Below are 21,991 nucleotides of genomic sequence, written 5' to 3'. Positions count from 1 at the left end.
TCACTCTAATCACTCCTATAGCTGTTTTCATCTGTCCATGTATGAATCTTTCTTTTGGAAATCAGTATTCCAAACCAATTTTCTCCAACATGTCCATCATCTATAATCTAGACAGACAGATAAAACACTGGTAACACAACACACACTGCAGTAAGTTAACACTCCAGTATAGTTAGAACCTCAAATCCACAATAAGAGTGAGAAAAAATGAGTGCTTATATATGGCACTTTCTAGTCTGTTCTCAAATGAAGCAGAAACAAAGAGGACTGTCTTCAGAGAAAGATGGTGATCATGAAGAGGCTTATGTAGTGCACAGGTACTATTCTCACACTTCAAACCATGCCAACAGAAAATGAAGTAGTTGAAGGACAAGTTGAATAAAGTGAATTATTAGGTTCTCTTGTGATGCAAAGTCTTCAGTTACTAAAGATTTCACGGATAATTTTAGGAGAAAGAGATTCAAGGTGTTATTCTTTGCTTTCAAGCCTCCCAGAAAACACAAAATGCCATACAACTGAAGTTTTCTTCCATAAAAGTGACGGAAAATGTTTCTTTCAGAATCTTTTTCATAGCTGTATTCAGAAGGTCTTCTACTAGCTATAAAGTAGCACACTTTTGTCTCCATCCTCTTTCCTACAATCCTGTGCCAAACATGAGAGGTACAGAGGTAGCTGCAACTATCCACAATGGTGGCCTCTAGAATCATAGCACAAGCATTTATTTAAATACATCATTACCTAGAAATGCCAAGAACTTAGTGCTCAATATCAGTTTCCTGAAAAATACTGACAGCAGAAGAAGTAGCAAACTGCTTTGCAGCAAAGATGACATCTGACTTGACCAAAGCAAGCAAACAAGTTAGTTAGTTGTGACAGAAGCTCAGACTGCCCTCTCTCTCTCTCTCTCTCTCTCTCTCTCCCCAGAACACAGTATTTAAAATATCAGATTGCTTATACTCACCAGACTCTCTGCTTGAATTGTCCTCAGACTCTTCATCTTCATCATCTTCAGAGTATTTTTTCTTGACTGTTTTCCTTCGTAACCGCCTGCTTTGCCTCATGGGCCTGGAGAGGTGTCGCCTGGATATGCGGGCGCAGAACTCAGAGTCACTGTCCTCGTTTGATGGTGGGTCATCTTCACTTTCATCCAGATTTTCCTCTGATATAACAAACTCATCCTGAGATCTGCAAAGGAAAACCCCAGACAACAGAGATGGGTATTACAACCAAAGGATTGAACTAGTACTTGTATTTTACAAGCAAGTGATAAGTACCATTGTACACAAAACAAAAAAAGCACAAACCTTATAATGAGGAGCAAAGACCCAGGGAGAGCCAGCTGCCATCACTGACATGAGGTTTCAGCTGTGTATTTGGGACAGGGCTCTACACTGCACGACATTACACAGCAGACTACAACAGCAGGTGGATATAAACGCTCTGTCAAACCAACACTGCAGGTGGCATTAACACAGGACAGATTCTAGAGTGTTCATATTGTTCATTGCAATGTAATGTCTGCACAGCAGTAACCGTGGAGGGAAAAAACCACCAACAATGTACTAGCAAAGGTGACCTTTCCTTCACAAACCCAGAACTGTTCCACACAATTTCCGAGAATTAGAATATTGTGTCTTCATACAAAACTATGGCTCTAATGCAAAACATGCACCTCACAACCTTATAAGCTTGCAACATTCCCATAATTTCAAGTGAGTCAGGCTTTTTTAAAAACCATTGAACACTGAAAGTACACAGTCACTTGCATTTGGCTGCCAGCTGAATCTAAATTCCAGCGTAAGATCCAGAAGGCCCTAAGCAGAGGATGGAGTTGAAAATGCATGAGCACACTTTAACAGATCAATGCACTATTAATTCTGTGACATTTCCACAAGCTACACTCATTGATTGGAAATTTCCAGCATGTGTAGCTCAATTATTCAGGGTGCCAATGAAATATCCTCAGCATGGTCACAGGTGAAAAACAAAGCTCAAAATTTGCATTTATCTTGTATAGATTTTCCATACACTTACTAAATTGACTCAATTATTGGTATAAAGCTTTAAAAGTTGTTGGTAAAGAGCCTACAACCTCATGCCTGCTTTATTATGTTGCTTCATTAAGGCATAAAGTTAATCTAAAATTATCAGGTTTTTTTACATCAGTAATTGCCCAGACTGAATGAGGAGAAATTCTGTGGAAAGTGAGTTTCAGTCAGCCAGAGCAACGACATGTATTTGTTTTCTACAGTATAAGCCATTTCTTTGACTGTTTTCAAAATCTACCTCCTACAGAGCAGCAATCAAGAACTAATTTCAGAATCTGCCTGACAGGTTTTGTATGCTCCAAATAATGAAAATTTTCCTCTTCCAATTTCTAAATGACAACCAGGCCAAAAAAATCCTACAAAATAGGAATTTTCAACTCTAACTTTTAAAAGGGAACAACCAGCCTCATTTTAGCTACATTTTTGTTACAGATTTCTGCTTGACACACACATCAGCCAGAGAACTGAGCCCACCTGGCTCCTTCACTAACAGAAGCCTGTAGTAAGGCCTCAAACATCACAGTATTGTTTCCGGCATGTATTATGCTTAAAATACAGATTGGATGATGTCAGCACGTGGACCCAGAACGCAGTTTTTCCAGTACAATGTTCCCCTAGGCCAGGCGGACTCCATGGTAGGGGGTTTGGAACTGGATGATCTTTAAGGTCCCTTTCAACCCAAACGATTCTATCATTCTCTGAGTTTTACTGGCAATTGGGAACATGCTCCTGATGATCATTTCAGGGGCACTCCAGAGTCACAGAAGCCTGCAGAGGTCAGCAACTTGTGGTGGAAGTTAAATTGCAGACCTACCCATCACTGATCTTGAATTCATCCTCACTCTCTTCTTCATCCATATTACTGTCACTATCCAAGTCATTTAGTCGCCGTCGTTTCTTGCGTCGTGCTGCAGCAGCCCGTTGAGGTCGCTTGTTTTCCTTCCTTTCTTCTTCAAGGATTGTGGAAATGTCTTTTCCACGGTGACCTGTGATATTTGACATGTCTTTGCCTCTGCCAATGCCTGAATTCAGTAAGAGAAAGGGGAAACAACAGTAAGTTTATTTTCTTGTTTAACTTTCTACAGATCTTTCTTGCATGTGCCTACTTTCAGTTTATTTTCTGTCAAGCAAAGTATTTTCTTGTCAAGCAAGACTATGTCCAGGGTCTTGCTGCTGACATACACAGCCCAGATGTGGTCACTTGGAAATACTGACGTCCATGCAGAAGGTCATGGTTAAGCGTCTGCATTCTAATACTCAACCCCAAACCACACTATTACCATGCCAGTGCCTTTTGAGAGGGAAATTACGAGAAAATACACTTTTTTCATAATGCTGAATATCCTTCTTAGGAGATGAAGGGTTTGAGTTGTGGTTTGGCCAGGAAGTGGAGTTTTTGAAAAGGTATTTTAGTGTTGAGACTTAGTTATGTTTACTGTAATGGACCTTGTGTTACACACCCACAGATTTTCAGATTGTCTGCCTACATCCACGAGTTTCTGAAACTGATGAGTGTCTGGAAATGCCACAGGCCAAACAACTGAGGGACAATGTTTCATAGCTGTTTTCTTCAGGCAAGTTAAGGTGATGCAGAAGCACAAATCCACCTCCATCCCTCTCAGATAGTGCTGAAGATCTCTGGTTTGGTCCCATGTTGCCTTAACAGGCAACAAAGAACAGAATTTCACTTTTTTTGTGTTCAGATGAGAAGTGCTAATAGATCTGAATGAATATTAAGAAAATTTCCTGCAGCCAGACTTTTAGGGGGTCCAACTGCAGACCAATTTGTGAGTCCTCTTTTTACAGGGGACAAATGTCAATAGCACTGCTGCCATTCCAATCTCAAATCCAAAACTTACTCATTACATATATAAAAACCTGTACAGGCTAGATTTAACTATCAACTTTTACTTATTTTCTTACATCTTTTGGCAGCATGGGATGGCCACTCTAAAATACAGCAGTAAAAAATATCCCTGGCAAACTACAGAGTTTAAAGGGAGAGGGTTATATTTATTGCTTCTCATATCAAAAAAAATTTGCTCTCCATCTTCTTGCTCTCCATCTCCATTCCCACTGCAATGCAAAACAAGTAACATAAGAAACATACCTCCTCCATCAGCCTCCTTGATATCATCTTCAATTGCTTCATCAATTGCCTCATCAAATTCATCAAACCTAAAAATAACAGCTTCCATTTACCACTTTGAAGTGAACCTTAATTAAATAGTTACAAAAACATACCTCAAAATCTGAAGAAATTACACTGCACAGAGTGGGCTGGATACATAATTAACTGAAATAATGGGCCAGAATTTTTTTTAATGGCTATTTTATTATCAAAGTTGTGCTTCTTACTTCTACTTGCTTGCGGATTATTTACCATTGCCTGTCTTCCTACTGAGTTACATGAAAAGAAATCCCCTCCCATTTTACACAACAGGCCTCTGAATTTAAACATATATAATCTGAAAGTTCTTTAAAATGGTTTCAATAGCATTTTCATACAAAGTATTCACCATTTTTTCCACAATTTTTATTACATTACATTAGCTCTACCAACCTTCAAAACAGCCTGAGAATCATCTATTAAACTCAATGTACAACTCTTTTTTCTGTCCACATTTTCCTTCAGAACCGATTTCCCATAGCTGCTTTCTACTCTTAAAGCTCATGATACTTTCTGGATCTGCAACATTCTAAGCTGAACAGATAAAACACAAAGTTCCTCATAAATCTACATAAGCAAGTTGTAATGCAATGTTACATAACTGAATAGGACAAACAAAAGCAAAATCTTTGAATCTGCTTGTCCTGGAACAGCTTTTATAAAATTGCATAAATCTCTGCACCCTGAGTAGCTCATTTAAAGAGAACAGCAAACTGAAGAAAAAAGATCCAATCCTTTCAACACAGATGACCTCTGTTTGTTTCTTCAGTTATGAATTCAAATTCCATAAAAAAGGATTGTTACCTGTTCAAAAAAACAGATGCCTTAAGCTCCAACATGCGAAAGTACAAATTTTATTAACTATATAGAAAAGACTTTTTATTTAGATCCAAATTCTTCTTCTTATTTTTAAAAAAGTTATTTGTTGTATTTTTTCAGATACAGACAGCGAACAACTCGACAATATGTTCATTAAAGATTCCACCTCTCAGTTATATTTACCTTGGTCCTCTATAGGAACCTCTGGCAGTACAAGAAAAAAAGAAATCTAATACTTTACTCTGTATTCCAATAGTAAGCATAAAGCACTTTCTCCTTTAAAAATAAGGTGATGGACTTCTGATATCTTGTTATCAGGATAAGGAAATAACTCTGAAATTACTCCACCAGTAAGATTAGTTCCACATTACTCAAACACTGTTTTCCCTTCACAGCTAAAAAAAACCCTCTTTAAAAAGTGAGAAATCACTTAACGCTTTCAAACTACTGCTAACAAATAACCTGAGCTCAGCCATGGGTGAGCTGACAGCTGCTTGCCCATTAGGTGTAATGGAACATAATTTCTTCTGCTGCTGCTTTATTCATGATGCAGGTTATTGCTAACTTGCTCATGAGAGGACTCAACAGAAGGGTAATACAAAGGGATTACAGCCCCCTTAGAGAACCAGGATGTCCCCCATACAGATCTGTTTCCTAGTGGAATAAGATTTTAAGCATTTATTTTCCCCTGCTGTCACAACTTTCAGTGACACCAGTGGAACTTCACTGCAGACACATAAATCTGACACACTGATATGTGTAATATTTTCACCAGCTCAAACTTATGTGTATGATGTAGTCTGTAAGAAAGATTATCACTTTTTATCAGAAGACTGATTTTTCTGAAACATTACATTCAATAAAAATTTACTGTCATTGCACAACATCAGTCCTGCTGAAGTCATGCCACACACACTCTACAGGCAAGGGGTTTTTATCTCCTGGTGAGATGCTGCCTGACCTGGCATTAACATAATAGCAGATCTGTGTAGTCTTGCCTGTAGCATAACATTCCCTACAGGAATGCTTAATTTCCCAAAGCAGCAATGGCATTTTCATTAGTGTGACTTCTGTTGTTCATTCAGAAAGTTACCAAAATCCAACAGCTAAGCAAAGTCAGACAGAGTGCTCTGACTAAGCTGGAAAACCCAGCCTATGCAAATGCCATATCTCTCCTCAGCAGCCAAAACAGGTTGACTATAAATCCAGTGATGGTTATTGTTGGAAAGTTTGCTATTCTAGTATTGGAATGTTATAGCTTTTGATGGTAAGGTTTACATAGAGGAACTACTGGGTTTTTTTTAGCATTCCCAATGCATCCGGGACAAACCACCACAATCTCTCAGGCAACCACATTATTTTTTAATCCCAAAGTCATTTTACTTGTCTAGTGGACTGAAGATGATACAGTGTCACAAGGTATTATTTAGAAAGCAGTTTATAAAAACAACTCGGTAATACACTGAGAATAAAAGTTGTTATTAAAATCATGCTGAATTTTGAAAACCGTAGTGACCTATTCTACTTTCAGAATGCAGAATCTTGGCACTTTCATTTACTAATTTCATTTTTGTCAAAATTTCTCTAAAGAGTTACACACTTCTCTAAAGAGTTGCATTTTTAGATGCACTGTGTGATAATTACATTGTAAGTTTCATGCCCCTTTCTTGTAAGGAAGGTCTAAGGTGGGGAGGGGGAAGACAGGAAGGAATCGAAGGCCTTTAGAGACACATGCGGAAGTCTCCTGTGCAAGAGAAAGGAAAGGTTTAATTCACCTGCTTTAACTTACTCCAGAAACTGCAGTAGTACCAAAACCTTCTCCAGTATTCCTGAACAAAACACCATACACATTTTCATTTTTTTAATGCATCACCCCTTCACTATACCACCTTATGCTCCCACAACCACTGAGCATAACCAGTATTCAGAGGAACAAACAAAGATACCTTAGTTGGGCTTCTGTGTTAAATGTAGAAGTTTACATGAGTAGTGGTGGGATGATTCAGAAAGGAAACAACAGTATGACTTTTGCTGTACAAGCTATTTTAACAAGCTGCTGACCTGTAGCTTATGCACTTTCGGGTTCTGGTAGATCTCCTTTCAAGTTTCGATTTGGGCTTTTTGGAATCTTTCTTCTTTTCTTCCTGACCTTCAGGTATTTCTGGCTCCTGTTCAGATAAGACAGAAGTGTCAAAAAAGCATTATCTCCTCTCTCCCTCACACTCATTATGACTGAACTTGTAATGCAGATTATTTCTTCTGTCTAGAAAGCTCATATGCCCAACACAGCACATTTGAACTTGTAATATAGTGACCTATTACAGCAGTTCAGGTGAATTTGCACATTTTGCCCTTTCAGGCTACATAACTTTCTAAACACAGAATTTAAGGGTTCAGGCTATTGGATCATTGTCTTTATGCTGCAATGCTGAGATCATGCCTCAGATGATACTCCTAGGACTAGTAAATGTGGCAGCTGAACAAACTGTGGCCACCACCTCTACATACTGAGCACAGGGGTACCTTTACGCAGTGAAGTTTCAATAAGGTTTCAAGCAGATTAGTTTTATTACATTGTTTGCAAGTTATTAATTTAAAAGGAAAATAATCTGGTCCCAGGCTGCATTTTCAAATATTTGCTTTCAGCCATAGATTCTTTTGCAAGTTTGTAAAATCTGTAATTGTTTTTCTGTTATTCAGAAACAGGGAGAAAATGCTGGCCTTGTTACAGCCAGGCAGAGTGGAAAGTCTATGTTTAAAATGAACAAAAGTTCCATTTTGAACTGCAAAGAACATATTATATAATTCCAGATGAAAGCATTTGGCTAACACTTCAAGAGACTTGCTTTAAGTATTTAAGTGAGAAGAGGCTGTTCTTCATGTGAATCAAAGCATTCTTCCTCTTTTCTCAAGGGAAAAGCATCTGTTAATAAAATACTAAATGTTTACAGCTTTTAATCACGTGACCTTATCCACTCGTTGAAGGCAAATGCTGCGTGGCCTAGAGATACTACACATTCCCTCTGAATCATAAGCCAGAAACATTTGTTTCCACCAGGTCCAAAGGAAAGCCATGACAATTAGCTCAGACCTAGGTAACTGCACAGCAAACACCAGAGCTAAATAACTGCTTCCCACCTTTACAAACTACTGAATATTGAGCACTCAACTCAAAACCCAACTGTAATGGGCAGGGAGGTAGTCCTGCAATCCCTCACTGGGAGAGGACTCTGGGTGGCATCAGGTGGCTCGGATAAACACCATAAAGCCCCCTTGGTTTCTCTGCTATATTCAGTCTAAAACGAAGAGTCTAGAATTATTTCTGATCTGCATATAGATTGATTTTTTTTTACATGATGCTACTAGCACCTCTGACACAGCACTGAGAGACTTCTTCCCTGAGAAGTTTGGAAAATAAAGCAATAATACCACACAGACACACTAGCTTACCTGAGGTGGAATGATGTTCTCAATACTGATACCCACATACACCAATCGCTCTTTTCTTGAGGAGAGAAAGAAAATGAAAATAAGCTTACAAAAAGTCGGCAGATATCTAAAATAAAGCTATAATTAGCACCATTTGAACTTCTTACTAGGCAGAAGCATCCAAGAGGATGTTCCAAGTGAAAAGTTATTGAATTTGGGATTATATGCTAATTCTCATGTGATTATATTTTTCTGCATGTATAATATAAGAGATTTCCAAAGAGTTCTGACAATCAACAGTACTTGAAGACTGTGGGCAGGCACCACAAAAATTATTGAATTTCTGTATAAAAAGTAAGTAAAAACCAACTGAAAAATATTAATGCTGTGATGAAGATTATGCTGTCAAATCCATAACTACCAACAATCATGAAGGCAATGAAAGATAAAATGAGAATTCAGAATCACACTGAACTGGAAAAAATATGTAAAGATAAAATATGTAAAGATCCAAAATCGTTAAATGCCAGATATTAGACTCAAGCAGAAGAACCAACGCTAGAAACACCAGGGGACAAATAACTGCCTACAGAGCAATTCTTTGCCAGAGAAGAACAGCCTGAGCAAAGATCAGCAGAGTCAAACTGCTGCTCAAAAAACTATGATGACAGATGGATGTGCAAATAGGACAACAGCTGACAGGACACCTTGAAGGACACCTGCCATGGCAGTCAGTCCTGTTCACACCTGGCTGGAGCACTTAGAGCCATCTGGGCACCACACAATCTCCAAGAAACATGTGATCCAGCTGAAGAGCTCAGAGCCAGCCAGTGGGAGTTACTGGAGGGCAGCAGACACACCCTGTAGAGAAGGGCTGAAAAAATAGGATGGATAAGTGTAGAGAACACTTGACCAAAGATGGGAGATAGAGAAGTACTCTAATACAGAACTCTTCTAAGGAGAAGCGGGCTGTTCTCCTTGTCAACAGTGTGTTACAGGATTAAATCTACAGAAGCAAAATTCAGTTTAGATTTAGCTTTCTTCAACACAGACATTCTGCATCATATGAATTGCCTCAGGGACAACTCTGGCTCCAGAAGGACACAAGTCTTCTCTAAGTCCTGTTGTATCTGTCAGTCTAATTAGAGATGGATTTCCTAACATTTCACAAACAGCACTACATGCTGATCTTCATGCTGCTGAACGGAACTTTCAAAGAACAGTCTCTGAGGAAGAACAGTCACGCACATAACTGCAACAATGCCCAGGACATATATTAATTTCAGCTATGTTTCCTTCATTGTATTATGTTTTGCAAATAGAAGTACCTACGTTTTAAAATTTTGTTTCCAAAAATTTCATTAAGTTCTAAAGAATCTAAGTAAATTTTGAAAGTCCTCTGAGTAGCCTTCTGCACTTTCTAGCATAATACTCTTAAATAAAATGAACAAGCACAGTTCCTAAAGTAATACTTATAAAGAGTAAAAATGGATTTTAGGTTGTGTTACAGCTAAAAAGACCATGGACTTCAACAACTTGGTATCATTATGCCTACTGAAATGACTGGTTGTCTATACAAGGAATTGGTTTTGTATCCTAATATAAATATTCCTACAGGACAGATGAAAAGAAATCCTCACCCAACTGTGCACCATTGGATTGGTTGGATGAGGAGGAATGATGCTGTGCAAAATCACTATGCCCTTAAAAATTAATTAAAATAACATTTTAAGGCAAGGAATACAATTACAGAAATGAGAAAGGAACCAGAAGTGCAAACATTTTAGTATTCAGCAAGTTTCTTTGATGGTTTACTCAATTTCTCATTTCTGTAATGCAAAACACCAAGAGACAGGAGATGAGAAAAATTAATCTGTTTTTAATCATGATCAGCAAAGTCTTCCAGTCCTGCTATTCTTCTCCCTGGCTTGGGTATACACTGCTTAAGAACTCAGCAAATGGGACAAGACAATCCTGCTGAGGTCAAGGTCTTGAAATGAAATACAGAACTATATTGAATGAATTCTTTATTCCTTGTGTGGCAGACAGGAGCTCAAGACTTTAGCCAAGAGTTTAAACATTTGAACAAAGACATCTCCAAGAGCAGGAGCAGATAAGTGCTGGATGGTTATAACATCTTCCTAGGCAAATTCAAGATAACATTTTATCTCAATTACGTGGCTGCAAAAATTGCTACAGAGAAGTCACGAAAATGTGTATGAAAGCAAGTACTCCACCTGGTTTGGCCTGGGAGAATTAGACAAGTAGTTCCATCAAGAAGTCTCAGAGTATCTAACATGGATTAAAAGGGAGATCCTAGAAGGCTTTCATGTCCATTCCCTCCAGCTGGTGATAGGACATGATTACAGAAGTTTTAATCTGCACATGAGAAACCTGAAATTCAGCCAGGTTGTTGTCGTAGCACCTCGAATTCATGAACAGAAAAAGGGGGGAGAAAGGTATAATTTCATCCATGTATTTGTAAGTCAACAGGAAACCTGAGGGTTTCATTTTAAAAATCAGTGACATGACAGTTTGGGGATGTGCAAGCACACAGCTGAACAGCTGAATCAGCCTCAGTCAGATTCCTGAGAGCTGGAAAGAGCAAAACATCACTACTTCAGAAAGCATGACAGCAACACTGATTCAAAGAACCTATTAGGTAGACAGATCCATAATGACAGTCGGATTTCTTCTCTTTCCCAAAAAGACAGACACCAACCACATAGTGAGTTTTCAGAAACACTGCATTCAAGTATGTCTGTGCCCCAAGCAACCAACCTGCTTTAACTTATACACTGAGCTGTAATAACGAGTCTCATTTCCTCTGGCATTATGATTCTTCAGCCTTTTTACCTTATTATTTGCAACAATACAGCATTAAGTTGGAAGACTTCAATATTCAACTATTGCATTGTGAAATCTATTATAACTCAGTTTTATAACATACATTATAAAGCATTAGGCTCATTTGGTATGAGGATGATCAAACTGTAAAACAGTTATTAAACAGATGTTTCAGACACTGAAAACTGCTATGACAACAACTGTATGCTCTCCTGTTGCTCTCAGCACATTGTGTTTTTATGCAACACTGGTGATTTCAAGAAAGCAAAACACACTGGCAAAAGCTAGCATCCATGTAATGTTTGCCAGCAGAATATTTACTAAAGTAGGTTCAAAAATACTGTTCACTAATAAAGAGCACTCCCACCACAAGGCAAAGCAACAGAGTTCCTGTGTGTCCCATACTCCTGCACAGATGGAAGGCTGTGTATTTGCTGAGTTCACTCATAAAAACAGCTGATAGTTTCATTCCCACAGCTACAAATTCAGCACAATTGGCAATGGATAATTTCACCACAGTATGATCTAGATACACTCTGAGCAGAAGTAGTAACATCAGGAACAGTTGGTACTTGATCTGTCACTATTACTGTTGCTGTTGCAACAGCAATAACAAACAGATTTGAAGAAAGCTGAAAGACACAGATTGTGCTCCCATCTTGCCAGTACCGACTCACTACATCTCATGTAATATTACAGTCCCTGCCACACATATAAGCCTGCACAATTACTTTCTTTAAAAAGGCCTCACCTTCTGGTGAAATTTGCCTTTTAAGATAAAATTAATGCAAAGTTTTGTTTAATAATGCATACAGACGTTATTAAATTCTGCAAAGTACTCAATATATGTCCTAAAAAGTATAAATTATGCAGAATGTGTTTCGTGTTCCTCATTTCCAGGTCTGAAAACTGCCAATAGAATGTTCCAACTGTTAAGGCTGTTGTTCCTAAATGCAGTAAATATGTTTGCATTTAGCCTTTGGTAAAGGCAGGGGTGGATAGCTGGTCAGAGCAGGTGATAATAATACCAAGGTTGTGGGTTCAAACCCTGCATGGGCAATTCCCTGAAGAGTTGAGGTTGATGATCCTTGTGGGCCCCTTCCAAGTCAGAATATGCTGTAACTCTGTGAAACTTCACTGACCCACTGCCCTACAGCAGTTGCTGCATAATCTTGTACATTAGGCAGAGTTTAACAGGATCCAAAAGTAACAACTCTCAAATCCCACAATAATCTGGATGACTTCTGGAGCAAAGTCAAGACTTAAACTTGCTTACAGCAGGAATTCCACATATGACTGACAGTCAGCTGAACCAGTGCTGGAAACCCTTTAACTATTGGTACAAGAAAGTCAAATCTGTGTTCAGGCACTTTAACCAAATTTTAGTACAAATTTATTTGCTTACCTTTTCCAGTTATTTCCTCCCTTCTTACAAGCTGTCCCAGCACTGAGCCAGCAATAATCAGTGGGAAGTCAAAATTGGTGTTACCAATTCCCAGTCTCATCACTGCTTTTCTCCCCAGTCCCCAGTTATTTTAATCCTTGCTCAATTATTACCACCCCCAGCACAGCACTGCTGTGAGTGCATCCAAACAACAGTACCTGCGTTCTGCACGCTCCTTCTTTTTTAAGACCACATCCAGATCCTGTAATTGTTCCTCTAATTTCTCACAAAGTAATTTCTAAAGGAAGGAAACACAGTATTAGTTTATTTCATAACCAGCAATTTTCACACTGAAGTAACATTCAGACTCTTCATTCACTCAGACTGTATCTGGAAGAAGCCTTGCTACTTAAGGCTTCTCTTCAATGAACAAGGCTTTACAATAAAGCCTGTCTTCTTAAAACATGAGCTCCACCATCACGGCAAGGTTGGATGAGACTTTGAGCAACCTGGTCTAGTGGAAGGTGTCCCTGCTTATGGCAAAGGAGGTTGAAACTAGATGAGTTCAGTGGGCACTGCAGCAAAAAGCAGAAATACACTTTAGGATAATTTCCTTATCAAATACTCAAGGAGTTGCATGCAAAAATTACTTCTAATGGACAAATTGTGCCTTAGTCCATGTTAATGCCCTCATTATACTATACTATTTCCAAGGATGCTCTTCATCCTTTTACAAAAATGTCATTTTTCATACTGAAGAGTACTTTAATAGCAACAGAACAAGGATAAGCTATAACTAAAAGTTTACAGAAAACATTCTTACATATTCAAAATCACTACTTAAAAACACTCCTCAGAAGACAACTAAAACGCAGTACCAAATAGAGCCATCTCATATCATGCCGAATGTCTCTAGCTTACTGTCAAGCAACAGCCCTTTTGGCACAGAATTTCTGTAAAACCAAGGAAAGGGGTTGGGATCAGGCAGATTATTCTGAAAATGTGTACAAATGGTTTCCCGTTAATTTAACAAGAGCAGCATCACACACCTTCTGCTTATCCTCCCAAGTACCAACCCTGCTTCTAACCTTGGAATAAGGGTTCATACTTGTCTATTACTTGACTAGAACAACCCTGGCTTTCCCATCAGAGACAAACTATACCCTGAGATTCATCAGTAACAGCAGCTTTCTCTAACCAGCTTCTGAGCAAATGTCTCTGAGGAAGGAATAACACTTCAGAAACAGCTGCTTGCTCTGGCCACTGATCCATCCCTTGTTGCCTACTGCTCCTGCCTCCCGGACAATAACTTAAATGCTTCTTTTGGGAAAATTTAAGATATTATATCTTTAATACTGTACTAGTCTTGTGATTAAATCAGAGATGGGAGATAATCAGTGTGACCGGAGATTCCCATTTAAAAATCAGCAACACATAGTCACTCATCACTAGCAGAACTAAGAAAGAGAAAACCACATCACAAATTCAGTTTTTTTTAATGGATGGGAGGGAAGATCAGCAGTCCTACCATTCATCCCAGTCTATTTGGTAACAGACAAAAAAGATTACAGAAAGGACTTGTTAAAGTCCCAGCCAATCTCCATGACCACAAGGGAAGCTGCAAGGAAGAGTGAAGTCAGAAAGGACCCGTACATGCTGGCAAGGCGGGCAGAACCACTCTCCATCAGGGATGATCATCAGCGGAGGGCGAAGGCAGGCTGTGTGGTAGCCACTGTCACAAGAGTCACACAACAAAATCTGTGCAAACAAAACATGTCATGAGTATCTTTTGGCATTCACATGTAACAAGCTCCACAAATATTTCCCCAGCCAACGCAGAAGTGTTTGGACTGTGCCAAAACAAAAAAAAAAAAGCCCTTTACCACTTATCCTGTACCACACTTCCAGGTCCAGGGGTGGTTTTCATGAAGAAGTTTATTTATCACAGTTTTCCACACTAACACAACATTTCCTCTTACTGTATTTTCTCAGTACTTAGTACTACTGGACTATGTAGACTGTGTGTCCTTAGTGTAGAATCTGGTAATGCTTTCTAGATCCTAGAATAAGTGGAAAACTCCATCTGAACAAGACATGGTACTACCTGTTTTCCCTCTGCTCTCTTATGCAGGAAACCTGGCCTTTTTTCTCAGTCAGGGTAACTTTATGACCTGGGCAGCAGAGACAAAGTCTTGCAGGCTTGCAGGGCATCCACAACTAGGCAATTACTAAAAGTTCCTACTTAGTTGGGAAAAAATTGAGATATCCCTTTTCATAAAACCTGAGAACAAAGCTGGCATAAGCTGTGTGTATATCTACTGAAATACTTATCTCTAACATCCTAAAGGACAAACTTTCTCTCAGCTATGCCAGGATATCTGTCAAACACCCAAGAGTGGGCTTATTTTCTGGATTCAGGACTGTACATGATGATTTCCCAGATAAATAGAGGAATTCATCATGGTATCTACCACAAATAAATGAGAACCACAAGAAATAGCAAAATGTTGTGATCCGTCTGGGATTTCACTGTAATCAGTCCTCAGGGTGAGATGCAGCTACATCCAATGAAGATGACTATGCAGCTGTGTGGCTATGCCACTGATGCCTTGTAAAGGAGACATCACACTGAAGGGGTCCTTTTTAATGTTGCTTCCTCTGTACTCATTGCAGCTGCAGGCATAACCTCAAAGCCTCACCCAGACTGATTCTCAATGGGCTAAGGTGCATTGCACCTTGTAAAAGACACTATTTTTGTTTTGGCAAACAGGAGAAGTAACTTCCTTCCCTCCTTATTCAAGGTAACTCATCTACTCCTGAGTTTACCAGCTAAAAACTAGAAGGCACACTCCTACATATGGCCACCCTGAAGGATGACTTGCCTTCAGACACCATCAAAGCCAATCCACCAAATCTGACACTACAACCCACAGACGCTTTCCTCAAAAGCCTACCAATTCAGGATGATTGGGAAGGCCACACTTCTTGCAGGGTTCATCATCATCAGCAGGTGGAGCTTCTTCTTCCTCCTCTTCCTCCTCTTCTTCCTCCTCCTCAGAGTTTTTTTCACTCTCAGAGTCCTCAGTCTCTTCATTACTTGAGTATTTCCACCTGCCACGTGTCCGCGTACCCGTCCACCGAACTTTGCTTCTCTATGAGACACCATTTCAAAGAAAAAACACAAAGAGTTTCTTCCCAGATCTTAATAAAATATTTGCCTCCAGAGTAAAGTGATTCATTTCAGTCAGAATAGCTGTAGTAAATTTACAGCAGAGCATTTCAACGAATGTTGTCTTTCCAAGATCCTTAAAATGCAACCAGATAAAGGGGAAAAAATTGCATCTATGTGCAGAAAGAAATTTTCAAGTAAGATTTAAAAAATCCATTACAGAGTCTCAGTTTAGGCTATGGATTCATCATACAGCATCATAACTTCAAATCGGTTTTTATAAGACCCATCTTTACAAAGAAAAGGAACCCCAATACAAAAAGTAAGCAATTTAAGATCCTGGTATTCTTCATCCTGTTTAAATGACAGAAGTTTAACAGCCTCAAACTTCTTCCTCTATCATAACTATTTTAGAAAAGTAAACATCTTTAGATCTCTTGCTCTTTCACAAATAGAAATCAAGTCAAAACAGTTAAAACACCTGTAGCAACAGTACCTCAAAATACTAATAACTTTCAGGACTTACAATCCCTCTTACTTTCACATGTTTTCTATTTTAATTAAAATCTTCAAATGAAAAATTTGGTTTTCATTTCCCTGTGCACGTGACAGCATTTTTCAGTATAGATGTTACGATTCACTGAAAAATCAACTGTTTTTTTCATTTTATTATGGTTATCCAACATACCAGTATGTGAAAGAAACTTTCTTTCACATTCTAAGTAATTGAAAGCTTTGGGAAAACTACATCAGTGAAAAATATGTTGGAAAGGAAAATTAATAGGATTTTACAAGTTCATTTTAAAAAGTGCACTTAAAAAATACAAACTCATAATGCGTCTTTTGTTTTGTGCTGCATATCCAGAGAAAACAGGAGATAAATTAATAAAGGGTTATTTATAAATACACAGTCTCAGAAGCACACCATACAAATGGATCTGTGATATATTTACATCACATACTTTTAAAGATCTCTTCTGCATAAACAGAAGTTAATATGAAACAAAATCCTGTACTCGCATTAAAATGTGTAGCACATATGTGAGAAAAGCTAAATTATATCATGAATTCACCACAACAATATCTTTAGCTTCATTTAGAAACAGAAGTCATAATATTTTATTCTTCCCCATTTGTTGGTTCCTTTTTAGCTTATGATCATTCTGACTAACCAGACACCAACAAGTATCCATCTAGTAAATCCAGAGGGGTTACAAGTCTCTATTTAGCCATACAGCCAGACAGACTCACACCTGATCATGCCATTTTTTAGAAGAATTCACTCAGGTTGATTTGGTCTACTTAGGCTGGTTTAAGCGACAGATTTTATAAACCATCAAAGTTTATAAAAAGTCAACAGATATTAGCACTCTCTTAGGGGGTGTTTTTAAATTGGTTGAGCTCACTAACTGGATTGCAAAGGTAGTTTCTTGCAAAAGCTGACCAAAGGAACATAATCCTCAGTATTCCCATGTAAGAGTATATTCTCCTTATAGATAAGACTGGAGGTTTTCTTTACTCCCAAGTAATAAAACTGTATTTACCTTGTTAACTTTAGAATTTGTCTCCTTCTCTTGTTTTTTTGCATCCTCTTTTCGTTCTGGTTTTTGTGCTGCTGCAGGTTTCTCCTCTTCCTCTTCAGGTCGCTTCTTCTCAGGCTTCTGATCCCGAGTCTCCACAACTTTTGGGGTAGGCTTGGATATTCTTGGTGAGCGCCTTAACGTGCGGCCAATGCTGACCTCTTCTGGTGGTGTTTCTGTCTTTCTCTTCCGACTAGAGATCCTGATTGTTAATTTAATTCCTTCTTTTTGTCTTTCAGAAGTTATTTCTTTATTTTCTGTTGCACAGGTTTCTTCTTCAGAAACTAGTTCATATTTAAATTTACTTTTAGGTACTGGAGATTCCTTTTTACTCTCTGAGGAGTCGTCTAGATTAGATGCACGGGCATCATCTAATCTATCTGGCTCTGTTTTGGCAGCTTCTGGTTCTTCCTCTTGTCTTTCTGGGCTGGATTTTTCTTCTACTTTGCTCTCCTCAGGTAGAACCATTTTACTATCAGAGTCCTCCTTCTCCGGGACAGGTTTCTCTACTGTAACAGGTGAAGTGGATGCAGGAGGTATCTCAGCAGCTTTTGGAGAGTCGTTTTTCTCCTCAGGCTCATCTTTACTTTTCAAAGTCTCTTCATCAGCCAGTGCAAGCTTAGGCAGTTCTGCAGGAGCAGATGCATTTGGGGACATCTCTAACTTCTCTGAACATTCTTTGGGTGGTGGCATGCTGTCATTTTTGAGATCAATGGCTTGTTTCTCTTCAGTTGTTTTGGCACAGTCTTCGGAGTTTGAAGCCTCTTCTGCTACCGTCTCAGTAGTTGTAGTGTCAAGGGACTCTTTTTCCACAGGACTAGATTCCTCCTTTGAAGGCACTTTCTGATTAGAAACCTCAGAGACCACAGCCCCAATCTCTTTCAGCACAGTTACTGCATTTTTCTCAATCTCACATGTTTTTATAACAGAATTTAGGGAGTCTGATACTTTTTCCCCACTTTTTCCATTTTTCTCTTTTAATGAGGTGCTGTCTTCCACAGCACTAGCAGAGTGCTCTGACTTACTATTTTGTATGACGCTCGGGGTTATTTTTTCACAGCTAACCTCTCCATTTACTAGCACTTTCCCATCAGGACATAGAGCAGTAATGGTAGGGACTCTCTTAAAAGCTTCTTCTTCTGGTTTCCCTTCTTCCTTCAAGACATCCTTTGTTGGAGTAACACATTTACACAGGGGCCCTTTTATTGGACTGTCATAGTCATCTGTCAGTTTGATCTCTCGCTTTTTAAGTGGTATTTTTGCCTGTTGGTCATTTTTAAGTTTTTCACTTTCTTCCACAGATTTCTCCACAATTTCTTGTGGAGTTTTGACATTAACACAAAATTCTAACCTCTCTGGCTCATGAACTGCTATTTTGTCCATACAGCTTTTCACTTCTTTTAGGTCTTTGGGTTCTGTTTTGTTTTCCTTCACCTCTACTTTAACAGGCTTGACATTTTCCTTAAAGGAGTCACTTTCTTCCTTGACAGTTTGCTTTTCTTCACTGTGTTCTGAAGGTTTTTCTAATTTCACTATTACTGGCAGTTTTATAATTTCTTTTTCTTCCACCTTCTCAATTTTAAGTGCATTTTCATCTTCTTTGACCACAGGAGGAGGAAGGCTTTCCGATTCCACTGACTGTTCCTCTACCTCCTCTTTTTCTTCTTTGATTTTCAATTGATTTTCTGTTGACAGAGAAAAACAGCTAAGAAACAACAAAGGGATCTATAGGATTACAGAGAACTTCATCAAAACAGAGGTATACCTAAAAAACCCAAAAGCCCAAGTCTATCACAAAGGACTCTTCTCTCACTGAACTAGTAGAAATCTGGCTTGTCTAACACTGTTGGTAAACAAGTGGGCTGACAATTTTTAACTACAGAACCACTGTTCAGTCTAGTTATATATCAAGATAAACCTAAATTTCAGAAGCCAGCAGCAGGACTCTAGATTTATCCCTCCTTCAACACACATCTCAGTCCCTTCTTCAGTATTACCACAATACTTCCAGAGGATACATAAAACCTAGGCAGAGGCATGAAATTTCACTTGAATCTCTGGGCCATTTCAGGAAACAGAATATGGTGTAGGATTCCATGGCCTTCAAGAGAAATTCCTCAGAGAAATTAGTCCCCTGTTTGTACATGCTTTTTTTTCAAGATACACTTAACTATTGTATTCCAACAGTTCAGAGAAAAGACATTCCGCAAAATTCATCCAGGTTCTCCAGGCAATGACTACATCATCTCCTAGATGCAGACAATATTCTACACTCATTTCATCTGCAGTTTTTAAAACAAGCAATGAATAGAAGCATATCCCAGCAAACCTGCAGAGCTTAAAGAATCAGGCTATTCCTCTTTGCTAACTCAGATTTAGATCATTAGGGTTTGAAATACAGTTCCAGCATTTAGAATAAACCATACAGCTATTTTGTCACTATGCACTTCAGCTTGTTATTTATTTTTACCACAGCCTCTTGATACTTTGGGGTTTTATATTTTAACAATATCATTTTGTGTCAGCCAGATACAGTGCTAATTAGAAGAAGCAAATACAATAGCACTGTATATACCAGAACAGCAGCTCCTGCCACCCGGGAGATGCTTTTGCAGGCATGCCACAACTGCAAACAAAAAGATGATTTTTTTTCCTTCTACCTCACCCCTCTCCAATTGAGGTAATGCCAGTTTTTTTGCATGATGAGAGCTTTTGAATGTGGTTAAAAATATACAAGGGAAAGGACATGTCAGCTAATCATTACATCGAAGAAATTAAGCGTTTTAGCAAAGAACGGTGAGGAAGAATTCACAGATCTTCTATTTTCAAATACAAGACATGCATCCAGAAAAACCTCAGTATCAGTACAGTAAAGATGCATCTCTAAGACTCCAGAAGTGGTAAGGTGTTTTAGAGGTGCACATTTTAAGGCTCAAGGCTGGTTTTCCCCCGTTCATAGAAGTGATGCCCACTCAGAGCCTCTATAACTGCCTCTGCAAAGATATCTGTCTGTAACAGTGAGAATGAGGTATTTTCTTTGTGTCCAAATTCTTCCACTTTCCCTCTATTTCTGTCTAAACTTTGCTCAGCCATTTCTTCCCATCACCTACAGCTTTCTCCCAAACTTCATTAAGGATCACCAGAATCCCAAAACCTCTCCATACCAAAAATCGACAGATGTTCTATAGTTTAATTCCCTGAACTAATCACAAAACCTTTCACATAGACACAAAATGACTCAGTCAACGCACAAGCTCTACTAATGCTACTAGAGTCAGTCAGACCAGTAAACATGTAAGCATTGGGTTAGGTTACCGTGTATTTGCATGTACTAATTTAATGATTCGCGGAAAATGGCCAAAGCCAACAAGTGTCAGGTCTTCCAGCATATTTTCCCTACATCTTAGTAGGGCCCTCAGTGCAATCCCTGGACTACAAGGAGGAGATACTCCAGTTTCTCAACTGAAAGGCTCTTAAGGAATGTTCTGTGAACACACTGACAGCACTCAAATCACTGCAAATGTAAATAATTTCATTATTCATTACATACATGGGACATGGACCTGTAGGAATGAGGCCATGAAGATGCTCAGAGGGTTGGAGCACCTCTGCTGTGGACAGGCTGAGAGACAGCCTGGAGAAGGACCTGGAAAGGCCTTATAGCATCTTCCAGTACTTAAAGGGGTCTTACAAGACTTTTGACAAGGGCATGGAGTGACAGGACAAGAGGGGAGGGCTTTAAACTAAGAGAAGGGAGATTTAGATTAGATGTTTGAAAAAAATTCTTCACTGTGAGGCTGGTGAGGCACAGGTTGCCCAGCAAAGTTGTGGCTGCTCTATCCCTGGAAGTGTTGAAGGTCATGCTGAATGGGGCTCTGCACAAATCGATCTAGTAGAAGATGTCTCCGCTTATCACAGGGAGGTTGGACTAAGTGGCCTTTAAAGATGCCTTTCAACCCAAACTATTCTATGATTCTGCGACTAGTGAAGTGATTTTTACACCAATACACAGCCTAATGCAAGTACTGAGCCAGGTGAGTGTGCCACAGGATTTGGGGAATTATCTACAGTAGAGACATTTAAAATGGCTGCTCCTGAATTCAACGCAAAGCAAAATTGTATCTGAAGAAGTGGTCTTAATCAGATAATTTAAGTTGGCTTGACTGAGACAAAAGCACAATCAGTACATGGAATTAATTCTGCAGTGTTGGTAACTATGCAGGTTGTGTTGGCACTTACATGCAGAGTTAGATACTGGAAATGCCTTAGACTGAAAGATGATTCTGGTGGGTTTTATCACAATTTACCATCATTTCTACAATCATCTCTTAGTACCTCCACAACAACTCCAATTTTAACTAAATATTTATTTCTTCCGTTCTACACTGTTTGTTGCAAAGAAAAATAGAATAGTAATTCTTTCTCTCTGATGCTCAAAACCAAGACAAGCCTTGGCTAATTCCACATATCCGATTAACTTTCACACATGTGTAGAAACACCGACTAACACACTAGAATACTTTAAATTTGTTTCTCATTGTAAAA

The 21,991-nt window shown here is 38.8% G+C and overlaps 1 protein-coding gene across 1 annotated transcript in view; it reads right to left on the bottom strand.

Moving 5' to 3' along the window:
* Positions 1-21,991, bottom strand: part of RSF1 (remodeling and spacing factor 1) — a 65,878-nt gene that overhangs the window by 10,641 nt on the left and 33,246 nt on the right. Inside the window, exons 6-14 of the mRNA XM_030953288.1 lie at positions 17,411-19,131; positions 15,652-15,849; positions 14,351-14,455; positions 12,916-12,995; positions 8,488-8,542; positions 7,099-7,205; positions 4,159-4,226; positions 2,863-3,070; positions 962-1,185 (exon numbers count right to left, since the gene is read on the bottom strand). Of these exons, the coding sequence (XP_030809148.1) occupies positions 962-1,185; positions 2,863-3,070; positions 4,159-4,226; positions 7,099-7,205; positions 8,488-8,542; positions 12,916-12,995; positions 14,351-14,455; positions 15,652-15,849; positions 17,411-19,131 (2,766 nt within the window). The remainder of the gene's footprint in view (positions 1-961; positions 1,186-2,862; positions 3,071-4,158; positions 4,227-7,098; positions 7,206-8,487; positions 8,543-12,915; positions 12,996-14,350; positions 14,456-15,651; positions 15,850-17,410; positions 19,132-21,991) is intronic.

Source organism: Camarhynchus parvulus, chromosome 1 (genome assembly GCF_901933205.1).
Source record: "Camarhynchus parvulus chromosome 1, STF_HiC, whole genome shotgun sequence".
Lineage (NCBI taxonomy): Eukaryota > Metazoa > Chordata > Aves > Passeriformes > Thraupidae > Camarhynchus > Camarhynchus parvulus.
Note: the sequence above shows the minus strand (reverse complement) of the source record. Positions and strands in the feature narration are given on the sequence as shown.